This window comes from Narcine bancroftii, chromosome 4, assembly GCF_036971445.1.
Source record: "Narcine bancroftii isolate sNarBan1 chromosome 4, sNarBan1.hap1, whole genome shotgun sequence".
Taxonomy (NCBI): Eukaryota; Metazoa; Chordata; class Chondrichthyes; order Torpediniformes; family Narcinidae; genus Narcine; species Narcine bancroftii.
This window is the reverse complement of record NC_091472.1, coordinates 59,249,789-59,274,827: the sequence shown is the minus strand read 5'-3', so window position 1 is coordinate 59,274,827 and position 25,039 is coordinate 59,249,789. Positions and strand designations below refer to the sequence as shown.

The window sequence follows — 25,039 nt, the reverse complement described above, 5'->3', positions numbered from 1 at the left end:
GTTAAATTTTGATCCCCTCTCGCTAGTTTTCTTGGCGAGACGATCAAAGAATTATTACACAGATCGACTGTGATATTTCATCAGGTTACTCTTCGACAGGAATCAACATCTTTCTTTGTTCATCCTGGTAACTTTTTTCCCCTCTCTCACAAAATGCTTAGATAGTTACATCCCAGCTATTTTGGCAAGTAGGAGTTCCATAATCTTTGGAGGTTAACCGAATTTGAATTGATGTACAAAATGTACATTACAAAAAGTTTGATGAAGTCTTGTATACAACTTTTAGTCACCACACAACTGTTTGTAATTTAACAAGAACCCACAAGGACACGTGTCAACGAGGTCTGTGCAATTGTTCTTTAGATTATTAACGCCTGTTCAATCGCTGGAGAACAAGGAACATGGAGAGCGCTAGCAATGTACTGAGAAATACCCCAGAATGATTTTTTTTTTTTAAAAACTTGGGACTGAAAAGGGCTCCAGGTCCTTTGATGAAGGTGGAATCGGACCTCCGATGTAATCCCCTCAATGCAATTGGATGCAGAGTGTGAATGAACTCTTGCCGATGCCCCACCGCCCAGCTCCGCCTCCGGACTACAAATGACAATTGGGTTCCTTGATACTTTATTAGAGGATCGACGTCTTGAGGAGGTTCTACTTTATTTTAGAGGCGAAAATTTCTTGGCGCCCTGCAACTCTGCGAAACCGAACACGATGGCTGGGCTTGCCTTGCTGTTCCTCTGGGCGCTTCTCGATCTCGCTTCCTCTGCGCACTGCCCCGAGCTGTGTGGGTGCAGAGGGGACAGTCACATCATTTGCCAGAGCAGCAAAGTCGATCGCGTTCCAAAGGATTTTCCCGAAGGCTTCAGTAAGCTGTGAGTATAACCCCCACCCCCCCCCACCCCCACACTTACTTTCAGTTTACATTGAACACAAGATACTGAACTTCAGAGTCTCTGAACCCCAGCATTGACACTGACCCCGAGCCCGACAAGTGAAAGTGGCGAGAGTAGCGCAGACCTTTAATCAAGATTTCAGAACTACCCTGAAGTAATAGCAAGACCATGGTCAGATTATGATTACAGGTCAGGACATTCCAGCTTGTGATTTCACATGATTTTCAGTCGCGTTCTGATTTATATTCAAGCCTATCCGGAAAAGTGTTTAATCCAACACCTTCACAACTTCTAAAGTGGTCACTCGGGTTGTTTTGCACCGAAATCACGACCGCAATTTAAACCTAAATGCGCCAAAGTGGCAGCCGCCACTAAGTATGTTCGTGGTCAAGATCACTGTCAGCCAGGACAATGGAAAGATTTGCTTCTTCCTTGTGACATTGTCTGGCATTTTTCACCTGAGATGCAATAACAAATTGGACATACTCGAGCTCAAACCACCTGAAGTTCAGATCGGATAATGGTTTCATGTCATTTGAAGCATCTAATTTTGAACGCCTTGGTACTACTCCCAGCAACGCATCGAACACGGGTGGCAGTACGGTTCCACAGCGCTAATCGTCTCCGAGATGTTTAAAGTGCTGAAGTAGGCATCTCATCTCATCAAGACTGGAAAGAATACAAAGTAAAAATGTTAGAATCTGATGTGGTAAAGATGCATAGAGGGAAGAATGTGTAAAAGGAAGAGAATATTGAAAATAATCCCCACACAAGCAAGACCCAAATTTCACTAAAAAGCTACATTAAAATTAACCAACAACCAGTCTTTCCCAAGCCAAGGTAATAATTTTGCAACTACTACACTGGTGATCTTACTGTTCAAGTTTATTTATCATCCAATGGTGCAAGTACAACCCAACAAAAGTGTTTTCCAGTCCTCAGTGCAAAACCCTGCCAACACACATACAGACATAGCGCACACAGGCAAACGATACACATGTAGAGGACGTATATACAAATATTAAAATATAAATGCATGGTGGAGTCAGGAGAGCTCGAATGAGTTCATCAGTCTTTCTATTGCACAATGTTGAATAACTGAATATTGTATTTAAACACATGTTTTGAGTTAAGCACATTGCAAAGGACATCCTAGAAGCTAGTGCACTTTGGGAATACTTCAGTATAGAGTTAATAATTAGGTAGGTTGATCTTTGAGATTGGACATTATTGAGAATCTGAAATGTAAAAAGTCAGGAAAATTCCCCAAATCTCCACACAGTACAAGATAGGAGAATCCTTATGAAAACTATAAAAGTACAAAGTGTAGCAGGCAGCTACCAAGCAAAAGACTCTCAGCCACCTCGATGGGGGTTCTCAACGAATGTTTATTTCAAATCCCACGTGCACCCCTTTTTAAGGGCAGCGCGAGCTCTACCCCCCGCGTGAGCGGTGATGTCATAACTGGTGCCCTGGGCTCGTGCTGGGTTAAAGCCACAAGGCAATGAGGTCCCCCAACGGCACCATCTTCTTGTGGCTGCCCCGCGGCGGTGCAGACAGGGCTGGTTCACCCCCACAAAAATATTTGCCTTTTACTTTGTAAAAGTGAAGTGAGCAATAGTTCCTCCTGATACAATTGTTGGATGGTTGAGGATCTTAAGGATGGTTTAGTTTTCGGTAATAATCAGAGGTCTTCACTTCCAGGATTACTGAAACAGGAGGAATTATGCATTTATTTTAAATGTTACTGCCCTTAATAAGATGTCAATAAAATACAACAAATAGATTTTAGTATATGATTAATTTATGTCATATTAATTGTAATTAGAAAGTCTATCAGGAACTTGTATAATCACGTACATTCAGGATAATTGTTTATTCATATCATCAGGTTAATCAAGTTTTCTTACTCGAGCTGAAAAGTTTACTGAACAAAACACTTCACAAATGTCTAGATATTTTGAACATTAATTAGCAACATCTGAAAATGTCTTTAAACAGAACCATTTTCAAGTATGATTGGTGCACACCAGCCAGATACTTCAAGAAAGCTTTGAAACATTTCTGCAGGTACCCTGTGTACCTAAGAAAGCAAATATAGCCCAAAACAGAGTAAAATGACATTTCATAATGTTGATTGAGGAACAGGCATTGATCTAGGGAAAATGAACCACAAGAAAGAAAGTTTAAAGAAATACTATGGTTTCTATGCATGATTTTTGTTTTTTAGCTACCTGGCTTTTGCATTGGTTTGGCTGACTTTGCATCAACATTAAATATAAACAAGCAAAAACTTCACTGCAATTTTCACCCCAGTGCTTTGGATCCCCTCCCAAAGCCTCCAATTTATTGATAAAGCAGCCAAATGATTCCTGACTCAAGGATGAATTGTTGGCTCTCAAGAAAACTGTAACTTCCAACACATGTTACACAAGCCAGAAATGTTGTGGATATACAAGAAAGTGGCTCATGATATTTGGAAGTTTCCCAGGTTGCTGATGCAAACTGACTAACTGCATTTCAGACTATTTTTGAGCTATGCCTTCGAGGAAAATGATGTGTGTAGATCAAGATAAAAAGAATAACAATGAAGGAAATCATAACTACATGGAAAATACAAATTAAAATAATAATTGAAAAAACAGAAATGGACCAAGATGGAAAAATAGGTCAATTAGCATTAGTAGAGAAAATAGACAGTCAGCATTTCAGATGCAAACTCTTCTTTAGAGATGCAAATCTCAATGAAACAAAATCAAGTTAACTCTAGCTATTAAAAAAAGTGGCAAGATCAAATTGTTGCAGCATCTTGGAGTGGAAAGGAACTGTTAATTTGAGTGCAGGCCCTGCATCAGGTTTGAGACTAGAGAAGTAAGGTAGTTGTATAAAATGGAAAGACAGGTGCAGGAACAAGTTGTGGACCGAGCCATGGTGGATAGCAAACAGAGGAAACCAGTTGAAGAGGTGGAAGGTTGGAGTTGGGAGAAGGAGGTAATAAGTGGAATAGGTAGATGGAATCAGGTGGGAGAAGAGAGGTACACAAAGGGTCAAGTTATGGCATCTGGTGTAAAGAAGATGATAATGGGAACCATTAAAGGGGAGATGAATGGCCCAGGGAACTAGACTGGGAGGTGATATGGTGAGTGAAATCTGCAGGAGATAGGCAAAGACAGGGGAAGGGAATGAAAATGGGTGAAGAGACAAGACAGACTGGAATGAAAAAGAGGGGAACACTAGAAATAAAGATCAACTGTTATAGCTAACAAGGATCGACTATTGGGTTGTAGATTACTAGACAGAATACAAGTTGTAGTTTCTCTAATTTATAGTGGGCCTCAATCTGATATTTAAGGACGAGGACAGAGAGCTTGGTGTGGGAATGGGAAGGGAAATGCAACCAGGAATTCAGTGGCCATTTTAGTTCCAGTGTAGTTGCTCTACAAACCAGTCGTCTAGTTTGCTTCCCCCACCCCACTACATCAGATGGCAGCCCTACCAATGAGAGAAAAAGAATTCTGTAATGTACATGTATTCCAAGAGCTCTTTGGTCCTCTGCATTCATCCATGTCCGACCCTGATTTGCACTTCTCTGCATGATATTCCACCAGCCATTTACTGGCCCAATTTCCCAGCTGGTCCATATCCCTCTGTAAGCTTTGAAAATCTTCCTCACAGTCCACTACGCCTCCTATATTTGCATCATCAGTAAACTTGCTGATTCAATTCACCACATTATCATCTAGGTCATTTATATAGATAAACAATAATGGCCCCAACAAATCCCTGAAGCACAGACCTTCATATAAGAAGCAACCATCATCCACCAGCATAGCTTTCTTCCACCAAGCCAATTTTGAATCCAGTTTGTAAACTATGTATACTGAGTATCCCAACATCCTGTGGAACCTTGTCAAAGGCTTTAGTAAAGTCCATATGAACAACTTCCAAAGACTTTCCCTCATCAACCTTCTTGGTAACTTTCTCAAAAAAAAATGCTACAAGATTTGTTAAACATGCCCTATCATGCACAAACCCAAGGTGACTGTCCTTGATCAACTGATGACAGTCTAAATACCTATACATCCCATCTCTCAGAAATCCTTCCAATAAATTTACATACTACTGATGCCAGGCTCACTGGTCTGTAATTGCCTGGTTTACTTTTGGAACCCTTTAATAGCAGAACAACAGGAGTTACTCTCCAATCCTCTGGCTCCTCCCCTGTAACTGGGGACATTTTGAATATATTCACCAGGGGCCCTGCAATTTCAACATTTGTCTCCCTCAAGGTGCAGGGGAACATCATATCCAGTTCAGGGATTTGTCTACCTTTCTTCATTGCAAGACAGCAAGCACCTCCTTCTCCTTAAACTCCATATGTTCCATGACACTTCTATTTGTTTCCCTTCCATCCTTATTCACTATGCCAGTTTCCTGTGTAAATACAGATGTAAAAACATTGTTCAAGTTTTCTCCCATTTTGCAAGGCTCCAGACATTAAAAAAAAATCAGTCGTCAATTAAGTGGTCCAATTTTGTCCCTTACTATCCTTTTACTTTTAATATACTTGTAGAAACCTTTTGGATTTTCTTTCACATTATCTGCCAAAGCAACTTCAGATTTTTTTTTTTGCCTTTCCAATTTCTTTAAGCACTCTCTTACATTTTCTATACTCTGCAAGTAGCTCATTTGCTTCTTGTTGTCTATGCTGTATATTCCCCCCCCCCCCCTCCTTTTCTTAACCAGCTCTTCAATATACCTTGAAAGTCAAGGTTCTACCATGTCTGTTAACTTTGCCCTTATTCCTGGTAGGAACATACAATCTCTGTATTCTCAAAATTTCATCCTTGAAGGCCTTCCACCTGCTAGATGCATTTTTGCCAGAAAATAACATTCTAATTGGCTCTTCCGAGATCCTTCCTCATAATTGGCCTTTCTCTAATTCAGAATCTCAACTCTAGGACTAGATCTATCCTTCTCTACAATTAACTTGAAACAGCTTACAGTCACTGGACCCAAAATGCTCACCTGCACACACTTCTGCTACCTGACCTGCCTGGTTCTCTAAACGATCAAGTATTGCATTTTTTTTGTTGGTATCACTACATATTGAAAAATGTTTACAGGAAGGTTTTCTACATCAGACTCCAACCCATCCAGCCCCTTTACCTTACGAGTGTCCCAGTCTATGTGCAGAAAGGTAAAATCTCCTTCCATCACATCTATTTGTTTCTTACACTGGACTTCTCTCTCCCTACAGATTTGTTGCTCCAATTCTTGGACTATTGGGCAGTCTGTAAAACAGCCCTATTAATATGCCTATGCTCTTCCAGTTCCTCAGCTCCACCCATATAGCCTCTGTAGGCTAGTCCTCCATGCTGTCCTGTCTATGTACAGCTGTGATATTTTCCCTGACTAGCGATGCCAGACCCACTCCTTTCCTCCCTTGCCCTCTATCCCATCTGAAACAACAGAACCCTGGAACATTGAGCTGCCAATCCTGTTTCTCCAGCAACCAAGTCTCACTAATAGCAATAATATCATAATTCCATGTGGCAATCCTCACTTTAAGCTTATCTGCCTTACTGACAGTACTACTCACATTGAAGTAGATGTATGTGAGACCATTTCATTCCTGAACAACCTGGTCTTTATATGCAGTCCTTGAAGGACTCTCATTTTCCTCTACCTTACTTTCTGCTCTAACACTCTGGTTCCCCTCCCCCTGAAAATCTAGTTTAAACTACCCAAAGCAGCACTAGCAAAACTACCTACAAGAATGTTTGTCCCCCTCCAGTTCAGTGCAAGCTATCCCACTGGAACAGGTCCCACCTTCCCTGGAAGAGAGCCCAAGGATCCAGAAACCCAAAGCCTTTCCTCCTGCACCATCTCCTTAGCCACATGAAAAACTGGATTATCTTTGCATATCCTGCCTCACTAGCACATGGCACAGGTAGCAATCCTGAGTCTGAAACTCTGGAGGTCATCTTCAACTTTGCTCCTAGCTCCCTGAACTCTCCTATCAGGACCTCCTCACCCTTCCTGCCCCCATCATTAGTCCATACATGGATTATGACATGTGGTTGTTGAGAATCAGGAGCACATGATCCAAGATATCACAGACTTCAGCACCAGGAAGGCAACAAACCATTTGGGATAATCAATCTCTCGCCCAGAACCTCCCGCTAACTATCAAATCTCCTATCACAACTGCATTCCTCCCTTCCCTCCTGACCTGAGGGTCCAGTCCCAGTCTCAGAGTCTCAACCACTACAACTTTTCCCCAGTAGGTCATCCCCATCAAGAGTAAGCAAAACAGCATATCTATTGTTAACAGGAACAGCCACAGGGCTACCCTGCTCTCTCTCATTACCTCTTTCCCCCGACTCTCCTGACAGTCACCCAGCTGCCTTCCTCCCTACACTTGAGGGGGGGGGGGGTGGGTGACTGCCTCCCTGAAGCTCCTATCTATCACAATCACCGCTTCCCAAATGATCCTGAGTTCATCCAGCTCCAATTCCCTAACTCAGCCAAGGAGTTGCAGTAAAATGCACCTCTTGCAGGAGGCAGTCATCAGGGACACTGGTGCTGCCCCTGTCTTCCTACATCTTGCAATCAGAACATTGGACTGCCCTAACTTCTGGCTCCATAACTTAATTCTTGCAGTAACCACAATTAATTAAAGAAATACCACCCTCACCTTATGAGGAGGAAGGGGAAAGCTCTTCCACAGTCACTGCTCAACAGAGCCACAACATCCCTGGCTGGTCTAATGGCTGTCGCTCCTTTTATTACTCTCTAATCTATTAACTCAATTGCTTTCTAGCCCTAATCAATTGTCTCAATTGAACACACCCCTTGTCAATTAATCTCTCACTGCCTCCTCACACAGCAATTCAAGTAAATGGAAAGGAGCTTACCTTTTCAAACCTGGCACCCGAACCCTGCTGACGTCACTCGCGCCTGTACGGTCAGTCTTCTCTCCTCTCTGAGCTCACAGCCTACACGCTTGATGCATGATCAATTATGCAATGAATGAAGTTACTGGAATTGAAGACTTTTATTAGCAAGAGATGGACGGCATCCCTTGTGTTGCTGGCTCACACTGACCTGGACTCGAACTGGGGGTAGGATTATGGCATGACAGCCTTTATGGGGGATAAAGGGGAGGAGTAATGAGTTGGCCAGTGAGAGCAGGGTCAAACATAAAAGGTCATATCATTTACATACACAATAGTGGTTTCACCACATTCACCCCTTCTTTTAAAAAGGGTGGGGGGGGGGAGATGTATGTTGCAGTCAGGTGACCTCAAGTTCAGTCTGTCCAGCAGCTTCCTTTGGCGTTGTGACCAGTGTGCCCCCATCTGGGTTCTGTGGTGGTCTCCATCAGCTCTGGCTGTTCCATCTTGGTTAGCCCAACTGGGGTACTTGGTTGAACCAGGAGGGTAGGAGCATGTGTGTCAGCTGCCGGGTTGGCTGGGATGGTGGGGGTAGGGAACTGAGGCCCTGAAGTGCTGGGGGGGGCATGCCTGTCGGCTGGTTGGGGGGGGGGGTGTCCAGACTCCTACGTGTGTCAGGTCCAGGATGGATACTGTGTCCTCGCGTCCATCCGAGAATGCTATATAGGTGTACTGTGAGTTAGCATGGAGCAGCTGGACCCTCTTAACCAGAAGGTTGGATATTTGGGTCCTCACATGCTTGTAAAGTAGGGTGGGCCTAGGGAACATCAGCCAGGCGGGTGAGGTAGTTCCTGACACCGATCTCTTGGGGAATGTAAAGAATCTCTCGTGAGGTGTTTCATTGGTGGCCTTACACAGGAGTGACTGGATAGTGTGGAGGGCCTCTGGGAGGAATTCTTGCCAGTGGGGGATGGGGAGGCCCTTGTACTTTAAGGACAGTAGTACTACCTTCCAGACCTCGCTGTTCTTCTGCACCACCTGGCTATTCCCTTTGGGTTACAGCTGATAGTCCAGCTAGAGGCAATACCCTTGGACAGCAAATATTGATGCAGCTTGTCACTAATGAAGGATGAACCCCTATCACTGTGCACAGAGCAGGGATATCCAAAAATGGTGAACCTTAAAGACGGTAGCTGCTGTCATGTCTGGGCAGGGGATGGCAAAGAGGAACCGTGAGCACTCATCAATAATATTGCAGTTTGTAGAGAGCAGGGATCCTTTGATGGGTTACTTGGTTGAACCAGGAGGGTAGGAGCATGTGTGTTGGCTGCCGGGTTGGCTGGGATGGTGGGGGTAGGGAACTGAGGCCCTGAAGTGCAAGGGGGACCCTGCTCTCACTGGCCATGCTCAGATCAAAGGATCCTTTGCTCAGATCAGGTGTGACTGGTCAGGCTGGTAGAAGTGCAGTTTTCACTCTTCGCAAACTTGGCAATTTTTGGTCAGCATCCTGATGTCTTCGATGGAGTAGGGGAGATTATGGGCCTTGATGAAGTGAAAAAAAAAGAGTGACCTGGGCTGGGAGAGGCTGACATGCAGTGGTTGCAACCGGTCCATCTGCGCACTGGCACATGTCCCTTGAGACAGGGTGTCAGGGGGCTTGTTGAGCTTTTCGGGCCAGTACAGTTTGTCATAATTGTAGATGGAGAGCTCAATCCTCCACCTCAGGATTTTGTCATTATTGATTTTACCCTGCTGCCAGTTGTTGAACATGAAGGCCTGTTGGCCAGTCAGCAGGGTAAAATGCTTACTGGCAACATAATGCCTCCAATGCCATACTGCTTCAATGATAGCCTGGGCCTCTTTCTCAGTGGAGGAGTGCTGGATCTTGGGGCCCTGGAGGGTGTGTGCAAAAAAACGGTATGTTAAGTGTGGCGGCCAGGGAAATGTCCAATGCGTCTCTCTCCTCCTGGAACAGGATGGATTTGTCCCACTGCGTGCATCGTGGCCTTTGCAATGATGGCATCGATAAGGTCAAATGCCTCACAGGCTTCTGCTGATAGGGGGAAAACGGTGGCCCTGATGAGGGGACAGGCCTTCTCCGCATACCTGGGAACCCACAGGGTATAATAGGATAAAAGCCCCACGCACCTTTTCAGGGCGTTGGAGCAGTGGAGGAGTGGGAGTTCTAACAGTGGGAGCATGCAGTCAGGGTCGGGGCTGATGACTCCATTCTCCACAATGCAGCCTAGAATAGCCAGGTGATGTGTACTGAAGACACACTTCCCTGTGTTACACATCAGGTTGATGTGTTTCATAGCGTGGAGGAATTTTTGGAGCTTCTCATCATGGTCCTGCTGGTCATGGTCGCAGATGACGACGTTATCGAGGATTGGGAAAGTGGCTCGCAGACCATGTTTGACCACCATCTGATCCATTTCCCTTTGAAAAACAGAAACCCCATTTGTGACCCAAAAGGGACTCTCAGGAAGTGGTACAGTCGACAATCTGCCTTGAAAGCAGTGTACTGCCGGTCCTCTGGGCAGATGGGGAGCTGGTGATAAGCAGACTTAAAGTCTATGGTTGAGAACACCCTGTACTGGGTGATCTGGTTCACCATATCAGATATGCAGGGGAGGGGGGTATGTGTCAAGCCATGTGAACCTGTTGATGGTCTGGGAATAGTCTATGACCATCTGGTGTTTCTCATCACTCTTCATTACAATGACTTGGGCTGCCCGGGTTGCTGCCTGCATGAGTGGAGTACATGCCTTGCATAGACTTCATTCACCTATACCTTGTACTGATCTTTCAGGATGTCCATGTCTTCTCCGTTTGTCTGGCAGGCCCAGACCATCCGGTAGACTCTGTGCCTGATGTACGAAAATAGCAGAAGTGGTAATGCGGCAAAAGAAATGGCAGATGAACAGTATAAATATTTTGTGTCACTCTTTACTGTGGAAGACAACAGCGATTTTTAACAGAAATTTGAGATAGTTGGGGGGGGGGGGCAGAAGTAAGTGTGGCCTCTATTACTAAGGAGAAGGTACTTCGGAAGCTGAAGGAGCCAAGGATGGAGAAATCACCTGGACCGGATGGACTATGTACCAGGTTCTGAAATAGGCAGGTGAAGAGATTGCGAATGCTTAGTTGTGATCTTCTTAGAGTTGCCAGAGCGCAGGAATAATTACAAAGGTCTAAAAATTTGCAAACATCACTCCACTCTCTAAGAAGAGAGAAGGAAAAAAAGGCCTCAGTGGTTGGTAAAATTTTAGAGTACAATATTAAGGATAAAGTTTCAGGGTACCTGAAAAAATATAAGATAGGCTGAAATCAGCATGGTTTCCTTCAGAGACCTTGTCTGACAAATCTGCTGGAATTATTTGAGGAAGTAATAAGCGCAAAGATCTGGTGAGCTCTTTGCCAAGAATCTCACATTTCTCAGTTGTGCTTGATGACAGGTGTTACATTCGAGGTAATCTAAAGTCATGTTACATCAGAGATGCTACCAAGGTGAATAAACAACTATTTTACAGATAGAATGCCAGTATGTAAAAAGAAAAACATTTAATTTTCTAAACATCTTATCGTATGCATAATAACAATTGGAATATATTCGTGAAGTTAATCTAGAAGTGAAAAATCTCATAAAATGTAATTTAAAATTAAAACAACTTAAATAGATACAGGTGTGTAATTTTCAATAGAGAATAGTGTATAAATCACAAGCTTGGTTAGGGTCCATCTTAGACTAATGAAGGAAAAATGGTACATCGAAAACTTGCTTAATATTCTTAGGAGATATCAATGCAACACTGGTTCACAAACTTTTTTTGTCCTTTCATTGAGTTCTCTTTGATTACAAAACAACTACCTTATGGAGAAGCAAGGAGGCATTGACAATAATTTATTGATTTCTGTCTTTAAAAATACATATGTATTCTCCAGATATTGTTCCCAGATTATAAAAAGTGATTTCTAATTATCTTATTATTTCTTAGGGCAAGTTCAGTGTTTTTGTTTTTGGCTTGAAAGATCTTGACGCTTTAGCTCATCAGTGGGATTAGAAACAATTATTTTAAAGACCAGAACTAAGATAATGATGCGCATTGTTTAGAATGGAGACCCCAGCAGCAGCAAAATAAGGATGAGTTAATTTAGCAAAACTGCCTGGCTGAATAAATATAGCTCTGTTTTTTAATGAAAATTGAATTTATGAAACATATAATACAGTATAAATATTTTGTGTATATGTTTTCCATAAAGATTATTGTGCTAAATTATTCATTATTCTTTTAATACTTGGACTGAAGTTATATTTAACCAACATATTCATGCTTTAAGTATCATTCCTCACCTGATTCCATCCATCCATCATCTTTCAACCTCCCTCAGTCTGTCTATCACCAATTGCCTGTTGTTTTCCCTCCCCCTCTCTTTATTTTGGCTCTCCTCCCTCTTCACTCTCAGTGCAGATGCAGGGATGCACCCCAAAATGTCGACAATTCTTTTGCCTCTACAGATGCTGCTCGACCCACTAAATTCCTCCAGCATTTTGTTTTCTTTTGGTCTAGATTTCAGCAACTAGAGTCACTCCTGTCCCCAAATATACTTCTGTGTTATTTTACTCTCAATTCAATGGCCTTAAAAGCATTCATGAAATACCTATTTTCTTTGATTTATAAATCGCATAACAAACATATTATTTTCTTGACAGAAAACTTTGAGTTCATGAGTCTTATTCACACCAGAGATTTTGTTCTCAGATATTACATTTATCTCTTTCAAGTCAATATGATCAACATTTTAGACTGCAATTATAGGCCTCCAGCCATTTTAATCCCTTTGCTTGTGCATTATAATGTGCCAATTCCATTATCTCTGGTCCCCATGGTAAATAATTATTTTGCAAGAAACTCTGTGTTTTCTTGGAGTGCAGACATTGCTTCTTTTATTTTTTTCAACATACAGGATAAACTATCCAACCAAAATTCTTACCTCAGCGAAACTGGATTATTAGACAAACTGTTCCAGTTACCAGTTTTTTTATGGTGAACAATTAATTTTTTATTCATTTTAAGAATATAAAAGGTCACCCAGAGCATTTTTACGCTTATCTCTCCCAATCAGGGGAACTTTACCTAAAGAATCTCTGAAGGGTAGATGTCAAGACTGTCCCTATTGTTAACGGGTGATTGCTATAATTATTCTCAGCAATTACCTGAGCAATGGTCCTCGTGGTCAAATAAAAATGATCAGTGTACTTCCAATGACAAGGACAATATTTTTAATGCTAATTTTATATTGATCAGTTTATTTCAGCCAAAAGATAACTCTGGGGAGGCATTTTCCATATTGCATTCAAACATTAATTGGATCAACAAACAGATTTGGGCCTAAGAACAGTTATTCTACAGATGTCTTCAATGTTGGTTAACAACCATAGTTATAAATTTAAATTTGTGTGGCAGCTTTATACTCCATCAGCTACTTTATCAAAATGTAGTTATAATGCTTGCCTAGTGAAGTCTTCTTATTTTATTACTGCAACAGAAAGTGAAATGAGAGAGTAATTTGACAATTTACAAGCCAAGTTACATAGTATTTTGAAAATAGCATAGTACCAGCATTATATTCATTAAAGCATGTGAGACCCTCACTACCAATGCAGAAGCAGTCTTCACAATTTGAAATCTGTTTCATTGTTACTTAAAAGGCCCCTTTCTGAGCATTTCCCAATCAACTGCTGGAAACCAACTTGGGTAATTCTGCCTGCTGGAGGCGGGGTGGGGAGGGGGGGGTGGAGCAATACCTCTGAATAAAAAGCCTTGGAAAAGCTAGTGGACACAGCCCAGAACATCATAGGCAAAACTCTCCCCACCCTTGAGAACATCTACAAGAAAGACTGCCATCGGAAGGCAGCAGCAATTATTAACGATCCACACCATCTAGGCTATGCTCTGTTCTCATTCCTGCCATCAGAAAGGAGGTACAGGTGCCATAGGACTCATACCTACAGGTTCAGGAATAGTTGCTACCCCTTCAACCAACAGACTCCTGAACAACAGGGACACTCAAAGACTCATTTAGGACTTGGATCTTGCACATTTTTTATTATTGAATATTTATATTTCTGTATTTGCAATCAGTTTATTTACATTTCTTACTTTTGTTTACACTTCTTTCTTCTTGAGTACAGTTTACCAGTAATTAGAAATTCTGTCTGGCATGGAGGAAAAAGAATCTCAGAGTTGTATGTGATATCATATGGGTATTCTGACAATAAATTTAAACTTTGATCCTTGAATTACACATTTCTTCCCAGTGGAAAATACAACCTCTTTTTAAAATATTTTTTATTGAGTTTAACAAAAACCCTTTACACAATATCTAAAAGGATTATAGATTTACATAAATTAAATCATATCCTATAAATATAACATATCAATTATAAATTAGAAGCATTAACCGTAATTATTACTCAACTTACTTCATTCAAGACATCAAATTCTATAATATAATAATTAAACAATTAAATCATAATTCAGACTACATCCAAAAATAATATTGAATACAAAATTTATGCAAATAATACATGTAAAATTCACTTATACAAGATACTTTATACTTCTCTGATGGGATCATGTTGTTCTGTGATATGATCTATAATCTGTAGTTAAACTCCCCTTATATGTCTTAATAATAAAAGGAAAAAAAAGGATTTGTTTTATTGCTACTAATTTACCCTCTCCCTCTAAACAAGTTTATCTGTATATATTGTAAATATGTATTGAATAACAACCCCAGACACCAGTCAGGGAATTCCAGAGCATCCACACCACTTAAATCCTCAGATTATGATAATAATCCATGAATGGGCCCCACATCTCATCAAATTCAGACTTTGAATCTTTAATATTATATGATATCATGTAACCATTGAATGTGAGTGGGTGAAACATTATTTTTCCACTTTATCAAAATTGTTCATCTAGCTTTCAACGAACCAAAAGCTAGAATTCTCTTCTGGGTTGAGGACAAAGATACATCCTCTTCTAGAGAAAAAACAAATAAAGCAATCAATGGGCATGGTTCTAATTTAGTCTTAAGAATCGCTGATAAAGTTTGGAAAATATCTTTCCAAAAATTTTTTAAGTTCGGACATTCCCAAAACATATCACTCAATGAAGCTTCAAAATTTTACACTTATCAGGATAAAAACAAGATAATTTAACTTTAGACATAATATTCTGTGCACCACAGAATTGGAACAAACAATGATGTGCACAAAATAAAGACTCATTATTCAAATTGAGAGTTGTGACCCAATTCTCATCTGAGAATGCCCTCTTCAAATCACTCTCCCAATCGTTCTTAATCCTGGCCGTTGAGGCCATTCCTCAATCCATTAAATACATATTTGATATTAATCCTCCATGGGAAAATTGCAAATCAAAACAATACATAAAGAATATTCACCCTCCTGACTCCCACAGATCTATTAGCCAAGTTTTACCAACTAACCCCACTGATCATTAATCATTATTTCCACTCTTGCCCTGACCACCAACAGCACTACTACACCCATACACCCCTGGCTTCCGACTCTTGATCTGACTTCTCTATCAACCTTGTCAATAAATTTTACTTATCCATCAGGGCCAAGCTCTATCCTACCAGTCCTATCACAAACCCAATATCTTACTCCCCCATGATGCTCAACCATCCGTGACTTCTTTCATTCATGGATTCAGATTTAACTTTTACTGATTTCCTTTATATGATCTACAAAGATGAAAGAAACACTTTCCCTTGGGTTAGGCTGATTCAAGAACATGCTGCCTTGTTCCACTGAGTTCTCTTTTGGCAGGATGACAGACAAGAAAGTTTGTTCTATAGCTACTATACAGTGACTAATTAACACACCATTGAAGCTTCAACCAAGTTTTAAACATGTGCAATCTTAACAATGAGACAAAAAAAAATCAATCAAGCTGAATGATTTGAATAAGGAAGTTGGTGCATAGACCTTGTAAATCAAGTGAAAAGGGTGAATTATAAGGGAGAAAAATAATTGATTAAAAAGAGATAAAACATACGTAAAGGAGGGAAATAAGAAGAAAATTTGCATTCATTGGAATCTGAAGTTGTAGAGCTCGTCGAAAGAACCAAAGACTTGTTGATCCAAACCAAGGCTTTTATTAGCAAAAGACAGGAGCTCTTCACAGGTGGCCGACCAGTCCGGAATGATCCGACCTGGCTAGGGACACAACCCTTTAAGGCCCAGACAGTAGGCGTGGCTTAGCTCTCAGCCAATCGCTGTAAGCACAGTCTAGATACTGTAACTATATACACTATATACAATGGTGATAGATCTGTACTATCGCAGAAGTAAAAGATGATTTTTCAGTTCCAGAGAGATTGCTTTGTAGTAATAAAGTCAATAGAGTCATTTAGTTGAAATGTTCAAGGGTTAATACTGTATTTTATTGTGTGATTAATTCATAGATACAGTATTAGTATCGAAATTTAATCCTCATCAATAGATCTAAATAAGGAAACCAGCAAGTGAAGCATTTTTTTCAATGGGGACTCAAACTGATGAACAATGGCTTCTGAAATTTTACACTTAATTGAGTACATTTGCCAGAGGTCACTATTTAAGTTGTGTGTAAAGAATGGCAATCGTTAGCCTTCCCATTACGTCAACGTTAAAGATGGTTTTTACTTTTATTACTTTGCTGATATTCAGTTAGTTTTCAATTCATACACAAAGCAAAACATAAATAACATATTAAGGTCAATGCATGATATTCATTTTCAGAAAATAATTTATATATAGGTTGCTTGAAAGCAATTATGTGCTTGTAAATAGATAGGATTTTGATTCTAATTTATTGCTCAAATCCCAAATACTCTGCAATGTATTAATCTTAGGGAGTCACAATAATTATCATGTGAATGTTTTAGTGGTGCTACGTTAAGTTTCATTACTTAATGAATCTGGTGGCATCATGTAAAACATCCCAAAAGATGGATAAGTTGGAAAGGGATGATAGCCATTATGAGGAGAAGGGAGGGGTGAATGATGGATGAGCTACAGAGGGTTGAGGAATAATGCACTGATGGAACTAGGTTGGGAAGGAGGAGGGGTGAAGTTTGGAGAGAGCAGAATGAGTCTGTTATTGTGAGCCCGAGGAGAGATGTGCATATACTTGGGGAGTCACTTATCTGTTGCCACATGCTGGTGTAAGGAACTATTCTCTGTCCAATAAGGTTCTCGTGTAGATCAAAATCTGAAAAGGAATAAGCAGGCAGAAATTGGAGGGTCAAAAGTTTGAATATGTCAGAATCTGGAGCAATAGACAAATCAACTCAGAGGATTGAATAGCATCCATGGAGGGGAAAGGAGACATCAAATATTTGGGTCAAGACTTTGCAGCAAGACTGAGAGTGGAAAGGGATGATAGCCATTATGAGGAGAAGAGGGGAGGGATGAATGATGGATGAACTACAGAGGGTTGAGGAACTAGGTTGGGAAGGAGGAGGGGTGAAGTTTGGAGAGAGCAGAACAAGCCTGTTATTGCAGTGCTGGATTTTTTTTTCAAAGGAATCTTGATGGTCTTGCACATAGAGGAGTCACAATGTTTACAGCATGGAACTGCTGCAAAAGAAGGCTGGGCTAGAAATTCAATTACATTGTTTACTTGCACTATATGAATTTAATCAGAAAATTGTGATTGTACTTACTGCATCTTTCATGTAAGTCACCAAGTAGTTTCTGAGTCCTCTATGTGTAGTGAACATGCACGTGGAGAGTGGTCCTACAAAACACACTTGTGTCAAAACAATGTTCTACATCTGTTTGAACATCAATTCTGGGAACTTAATTTGTGCACATATGGCTAGTGAATGATACAACACACTTGGACATGCCTGTCAATGCATCTTCACACTAAATGTGAGAGCCCTGCATGAGTAGATCTCAGTAAACAAGAGAGATTGCAAATGCTGGAAAACTGGAGAAACACACAAAATGCTGTAAGAACTCAGTGGGTCAGACAGCATCTATGGAAGATTGTTGATGTTTTGAGTCAAAAGTCCTTAATTCCTGATGATGGGTTTTTCCTCGAAACATCTTTCGATTGCCTTCCATGTATGCTGCTTGATCCACTGAGTTCCTCCAGTATTTTGGGAGTAGGTTTAGGATGTGGGAGTTTAGCACCTACAGGTTGGTCACCTTTAAGTTGTATTTGACCCATGTTACAGACTTCAGTCACCCCATCATCAAAGCATGCCCAGAACTCCAACCATCATTTGTCATAATTCTGTCTCTCTCATCACCAGTAGATCTCCATTGCAAATCTCCCCAACATTCCCACAGCCAATCATGCCCCTTGAGGTACTGATTCACCCCACCCATTACTCACGACTGAAGCTCCAATCCCGTTTAACCACTTCCTCCCATCCTCTCTCTTTAGCAACGCCCACACCTCTTCCATAATAATCCTAGCTCCTTTCTCCCTCATTGTAAGTAGCTATTCCAAACTTTTGTATTACTGCACCTGGTTTCCTCAATTTAATAGATTGATGACCAACACAAAGAGAGTCCTCTTCACAAACAAAGAGGATACAAGTGTACAAGTGTACATTCACAGTGTCTTCAACAAATACAATAACCATAATATTTGATGTGACAAATACCTTGATTAGGCCTAATTTACAATTCTCAGCTCCTTCATACATATGCCAAAAACTTGAGCTTTTCGATGGTAACAATAAAATTGCTTCGCAGTTTAAAGCTCTTTAACTGTACAAAAAGCTTAAGATGTTGACTGCACTTCCTTGGTTTACTTGATAAAGCACTTTACCATAATGAAGTTTCAGAGGATCAGGGATTGTACCTGTTTTACGTGGTAAGAACTACGTTACTTAAAAGGTGCGTTCTATTATTAGAGAAGTAAGGTGTAGCTATGTGCAATGAATGGTAATTTGCTATGTGTCTTTAAGAGAAATGGATCAATTTGTGATTCGCATTATACAAAAGACAAGTAATGAAGAATGATTTCCTGAAGTAAGTTAGATTGCCTACAGGAATCAGGGTGGGGGAGGGAATTTTTCAGATCACTTTCCTTTTAATTGGTTTTCATTTTTGATTTTTCCCCTTATCTCGGGAGATTGCAATTCTTTGAAAATATAGAGAGTGTTAATTATGATGTATGCAGAATCATGACTGTTTTGAACGGACTAGATGGTTAAATTGTAATGAACCATTCAATATTTAAAGGAGATTTGACAGATGCTTCTTTGTGGATGTCTATCAGAGGAGTCTGCTGCTTTGTTGTTACAATATTACATTTTACTTGCCTCAAGATCAGTGAAAAGCTGGCTGTTCTGTGCCTTTTGTTTGCATTGGCTGTCACATAGCTGAAAAAGAGAACCTCATACTGAGTTTTATATTACACTGTTGAAATTATAGATGTTGAAGTGCCGCTGATAGTTGCACCTGGAATATCAAGGCCTAGCGCTATCTCAGAGAACATTATTTTAGTTGCTCTTCAAAAGATATCAGCTGGAATGGTCACTGTTACAGACTTGACCTTTAGAGATAATATTTTTTTTTCCTGCCGAAGATGTTCAAAGCCATTTGTGTGATGAATTTGTGGACTTGTCTGTCTGCCTCCAATAGTAATGTTTGATCATCCCACATGCATGCAGCCTGCAAGATATCTAGTATTTTAACAACAGAAGAATGCATTACAAAAATACATGCAAGTTCTTGTGCACTTCAGTTTTAACTGTCCTTTATCTTCTTATTTTGTGTCCTTGATCAATATTTTCTCACAAGGCGAAACCACTCAGTATCTGCCCTGTCAAGCCCCCTCAAGATGTTTCAGACATATCACATCTAATTCTTTTGAACTCCAAAGAATATGGATCTAATTTCTTGTTGACAAGACTGCCTTGAATGCCAGGGTAACCATTTTTAAATAAGGGGACAAGAACTCTATCAATATTCTAAGAATAACCTCTCCAGTATCCTATACTTCCCTCTTTCACAACTTCAACCCTCTTGCAATGAAGTCCAATTTCCCTTTTGTCCTTCTAACTATTTGCACTTTCTCGCAAACATGATGGGTACCGAAGAACACCTGTACTGTTGTTTGCATGACACTGATCTTCTGCCCTGCTAATCATTTGCATGGGATTGAGATGCAATGACTGACATTTCCTGTGCCACTTATATTGAAACTTGTTCTTGTCACCCACAAGAAAGGGAAAAAAAACATGGATGAAAAAACTCAAGAACATAAATAGCTAAATGACTTGCTCCTATCCTGAAGGGTATAACCTGAACTAATATTGTAATACTAGCTGAGGCTGAGCCAAAAGATAAACTCTAAAGTGCAAACTAGATGCAGGTGTCTTGTTAATTCTGCAATGAACCCAAAGTGATTGGAAACATCTGCTGTGAGTATATGTGTTGAAGACAGAAAATAAGACTTGGTGTTGCAGATCTCCTTTTTATCTTACACTGTTAGAGCTACCAGAAGGCTCTAATGGATGTGACTTATAAATAGACATTCCATCAAGAATAAATTAAAATTATTCTGCATAATTTGTTGCAAAGTTCTTAGTCCTGTTAAAATATAAAGTAAATGAAGAAAGGAAGTATCTATTTTTATAAAAACTCATCCTAAAAATGAAACTATTTGGACACAGGTTCTTTTCTTCCCATCAATTCCAGAGGTGAAATCCATTCAAAAGTAGCAGTTACTTCCTTGCAACAATGTAATTTCCTTTCTTTTTAAATTAATTTCTTCTTAAAATATTTATTGAGTTTAACAATTAACAATGTAATTTCCAATTGAAGTTTTGAAATGAAACAGACACAAATACTTCTGCTTCAAATAAATTTGTCAGTCTTCATCCGATCCAATAGGTCACCTCCACTAAAATGAAATGGCCAATGGTATGCACTTCACCGTAGTTGCTCTGGATTTTATTAGGTTATGAAGTGAAGCTTTCTTAATACATTATAGTACAGGATGCTTCAACGATAACTTGAGCAATAGATAATTTGAGAGGCAAGGAAAAATCACAAGTGGAAAAATGTTTCAATTTAATGTGAATTGAGTATTCCTAAAAATAAATGCCATTATTCTAGTTCACAAGAAAACTTACTCCAAGCCATTAAAGATAGTACACTCACAATGTACATCACACACATAGAGCAACTGAATGATTAGGCTCATTTTACACTAGCTTTAACATCACTAAAGAATAAATCATGCAGTAATTTCCAAGACAACTCATATGTAGTTGAAATTGTGTTCAGCTGTTATTTTTCAAAGACACGAGCAGAGTGTCAAGAAAATGTGAGATTTACGTATTATAAACCCACTAGATGTTTCACATATGGTTAGTACTTCTCGTTCATGTGTAAATGAATGCTTAGTGGTTTATGAGTCCAATTGTTACTGACCTCCTTGTATTGAAATTAACACTTATAGTCTTATCCCTTCACATATTAGTTAGGTTGGATGTTTTTAAAATTATTATTAATTTACTACTTTTTTCCTTTTATATCTTTTGTTTGCTATACCTGATTTTACATGTTCTACTTACATTTCTTGCTTGAGATTCTGTGGAACTCAGCAAGGATAGTTAAGTGTGATTGTAAAGAAACACATGCACTGCAGATTCCTGCTGGAAGGGGCTACATTATTCAGCAATATACTGTAAATCATGGTAAAACTCACCCTGAAACCCCCAGCAACTTTTACTCCCGTTCTGTGGGTCATGCCAACCTGTAGGCACTAACACTGTTGGGTAGGAGGGACTTGATAGCTTTCATGGGCTTCAACATGCTTCCAATAAAAAGAAACAACTCTACTTTCTAGAAGGATAAAGAAGATTGGCATGTCTCCCTTTTCCCTTCACAACTTCTAAAGGTGTACCATCAAAAGCATATTTGCTAGATGCTGTGTGGGAGCTGCTGTGCTCAATATCAGAATCAGCTGCAGAGGTAGTGAATGCAATTCACAACATAACTAAAACTTCCCTCCTTTCCATATACATTTCCTGTTGCTTAGGAAAAGCAGCCTACATACTGAAGGCCTTATAACACCCTAGACACGCCCTCTTCTCCCTTATCCCAATCGAGTCAAGCCTCTAGAGTGTGAAAGTGTGCTCCAACAGGCTTAAAGACCATTTCTTCCCCACAAGTATTAAACTCCTGAATGAACTCCACAGTAATTCTATCAAGCTCCCGTTTCTTGCCACTAATTTATCTTTTTTTCTTATTGTAAATCTATACTCTGCAAATTGGGCACTTCTACTTTAATATAGCTACCGAAATGTAAGAAAATATAGTTACCCTCTTAGCCTGCTTCCAAAGAACACTTCTTACGCAAGACTTAATGTGACAAATAAACCTAAACTTAAACTTTAAGACTTGAGGTTCTCAGTACCATCCCAGATACTCATTTTCTATATTGAACAGTCATTGCACAGGGATCCTGTAGAATCAATGGGAAAGCTTGGAGAACATCTCAAGTTTGGCTTACCTCCTTTTAACTCCTGGCAATCTCCTCGCTTCGTGGAGGGTCTGTTTCAGGAGGCTAATGATTTGGTCCAACCAATATGTCTGACTAAGTGTGATCACAGACTCAGGGATAGAAATGTTAGCCTGGGTGGACTCACTGATGGCCCATCTATTCTGGGATCTATTGGAGGATTTATGTGCATCAATGGTTCCACTCCAGTACTCTAAACCTCGCGCTGTAGATGTCATTCAAACAGACAAGAGGGCAGAGATCATGCAGCAGACCGAGAGCCTTGCACTGGGTTGGTGGTCTTCATCTTCATCTATACTTTCCCTCATCAATCCAAAATATCTTCATTAGAGGTGACTCCATATATTTGTAACATAATGCATGTTTGCAAATTCTTGTCATGGATCTTTATTGTCAGGGATCAGTGCAGTGCCACAGGGAAAGTTTGGTAGAGGACCTTTGCAAATACATAGTCTAAGTTCCATATCCTTGTATACTTAAGTAAATACATTGCTGATAACTTGGATCTTACTCTTACTTTCCCCATCAAAATTGCTATTCTCACAAATTAACTTCCATCTGTAATTGCCGTACCTAATTTACCAGCTGATGTCTTAGTTTACCCTCTTCACTGTCAAAACCACAGTCAATTTTTGGCCTTGAGCATATGTCAACCAAAGATGAATGTGAGGAGAAGCACTAAAAATGACACATTGGCTTTTTTTTATCTTCATCTCCTGAAATTTAATTTAATTTAGCAATGCAGTGCGGTTGCAAACCCTTCTGGCCCATGAGCTCATGCTGCTCAAATACATTAATTAACCTACAAAACCCATACGTTTTTGGACGATTGGAGGAAACCAGAGCACCCGGACATTGCCGGATTGACACCCAGGTCATAATAACATTGCATTATCTTTGACATTGATAATTGGAAGGAATTATGGAGGATAAACTTGGCTGCCCTCAGAAATTAGTCTTCAGGCCAAACCTGCCACATGCAATCTTTGGTTATCATCAATAGATTAATCACAGAGTTAATTCTAGGGCCAACAGGCAAAGTTGTGCCATTGATCCAACACTGTTTTTGATCTTTCTCATTGAAACATTGCACCTTGTACTGAAATGGAACTACAGGATGAATGGAAACTGGTCAGCCTCTAAACATTTTCGATCCATAGGCAATGTCACTCCAAATAGAAATCATTTTATATTTTGTAATGTTAGGTGATATAGTAAAGAAGAGAGAACATCAAGTAGTGCAGCAAGGGAACCATCTCTTCATCTCTCAATGTCTCTGCAAAATACGATGCACAGATAAAACTAAAACTCCACTAAAGTTAGAAGAAAATCTAAGAAGATGAGAAGATTGTCATTGCTTAAGTACAGATATATTGACATTACCACAACATGCGAAGACAGACAAATAGATAATAAATATTAAAAGATCAATGAGTGATTAATCATGATTGCAGTTAGTGCATGAAAAAAAAGTGATTTTTCAAAAGTGCAGACAGGTCTTTTGATGTTGCTGAAGTAGTTTCTGGTTAGGGTTGTCTGAGGAAGTTCAAGATCCGGATTGCTGTTGGTAAAAAGCTGTTCGTGAACTTAAACAAGTTAGACTTCAGGCTTCTGTACCTCCTGCCTGAAGGCAACAGTGAGAAGAGATTGTGACCAGGGTGGTGGAGATCCTGTATGATGTTGGATGCCTTCTTCAGGCAGTGTGTCACATTGATATCTTCAGAAGATGGAAGTCAGTTCCTGGGATGGACCTGACTAGGTTTGCCACTTTTTGCAGCCTTGTGAATTCTTGGACACTCGAGTTTCCAACCCAGGCTGTTATGCAACCATTCAGCATACTTTCCGCAGTACCCTTGTGAAGGTTTGATAGAGTCATTAAGGACGTGCCAAATTTACTCAGACTTTCTGGATAGTTATGGCGTTGGTGCGGCTTCTTCACTGCTGCCTCGATTTCTGGCTCTAGTGGGAGTCCTTCAATATGTGGACTCCTAGGGATCTGAATAATAACTCTCTCCACTGCAATCCTGTCAATGTCCTCTCATTCCATGCATGAACAATAAGTTGAGAGCAATACTGTTGCTCTGGCATCACCAAACCAGATTCTTGATCTCCAATATATATATTCTGTACCCTTCATTTTCTTTTAATCAGCCAATAGTCATCTGCAAATTTATTGATTGTGTTAGAGTCGAAATTGATTGCACAATCATGAGTGTACAGGGTACAGCGCAGTGACTTAGCATGCAGTCTTGCAATACCCCAATTTTGATGGTCATCGAAGAAGAGATGCTGTTTCTAATCAATACTGATAGGGGTCTACTGATGAGGAAGTTGAGGATCCCCTTGCTGAGTGTTGAGATGAGTCCCATATCCCTAAGTTTTATTATTAACTTTGCAGGTATGATAGTGTTGAATGCTGAGCTGTAGTCCATGTAGGTGTTTTTGTGGTCAAGGTGATTTAATACAGAATGGAGGGCCAGCGAGGTGATATGACTGTTGACCTGTGTGATGGCTGGCAAATTGAAGTGGGTGCAGGTCCTTCTTGAGGCAGAAGTTGATTACCCCATAACCAACCTCTCAAAGCACTTCATCACAGTGTATGTTTGTGCTACTGGCTGATAGTCATCGAGGTAAGTCACCTTGCTCTTTTTGGGCACTGGTTCAATGG

General features: G+C 40.2%; 1 protein-coding gene and 1 long non-coding RNA gene across 3 annotated transcripts in view; one reads left to right on the top strand and one right to left on the bottom strand.

Annotated features, from left to right (window-relative positions):
• The first annotated feature begins 391 nt into the window (after positions 1–391).
• LOC138760610 (follicle-stimulating hormone receptor-like) overlaps positions 392–25,039 on the top strand; it is a 186,712-nt gene continuing 162,064 nt past the window's right edge. For both annotated transcript variants that reach the window (XM_069931379.1, XM_069931378.1), the window contains exon 1: positions 392–875. In XM_069931379.1, coding sequence (XP_069787480.1) covers positions 601–875 — 275 coding nt within the window. In that variant the 5' untranslated portion in view covers positions 392–600. The remainder of the gene's footprint in view (positions 876–25,039) is intronic.
• The window catches only part of LOC138759855 (uncharacterized), a 35,980-nt gene continuing 27,603 nt past the window's right edge, over positions 16,663–25,039 (bottom strand). Inside the window, exons 2-3 of the long non-coding RNA XR_011355155.1 lie at positions 17,543–17,616; positions 16,663–17,088 (exon numbers count right to left, since the gene is read on the bottom strand). This is a non-coding gene — a long non-coding RNA (uncharacterized lncRNA). The remainder of the gene's footprint in view (positions 17,089–17,542; positions 17,617–25,039) is intronic.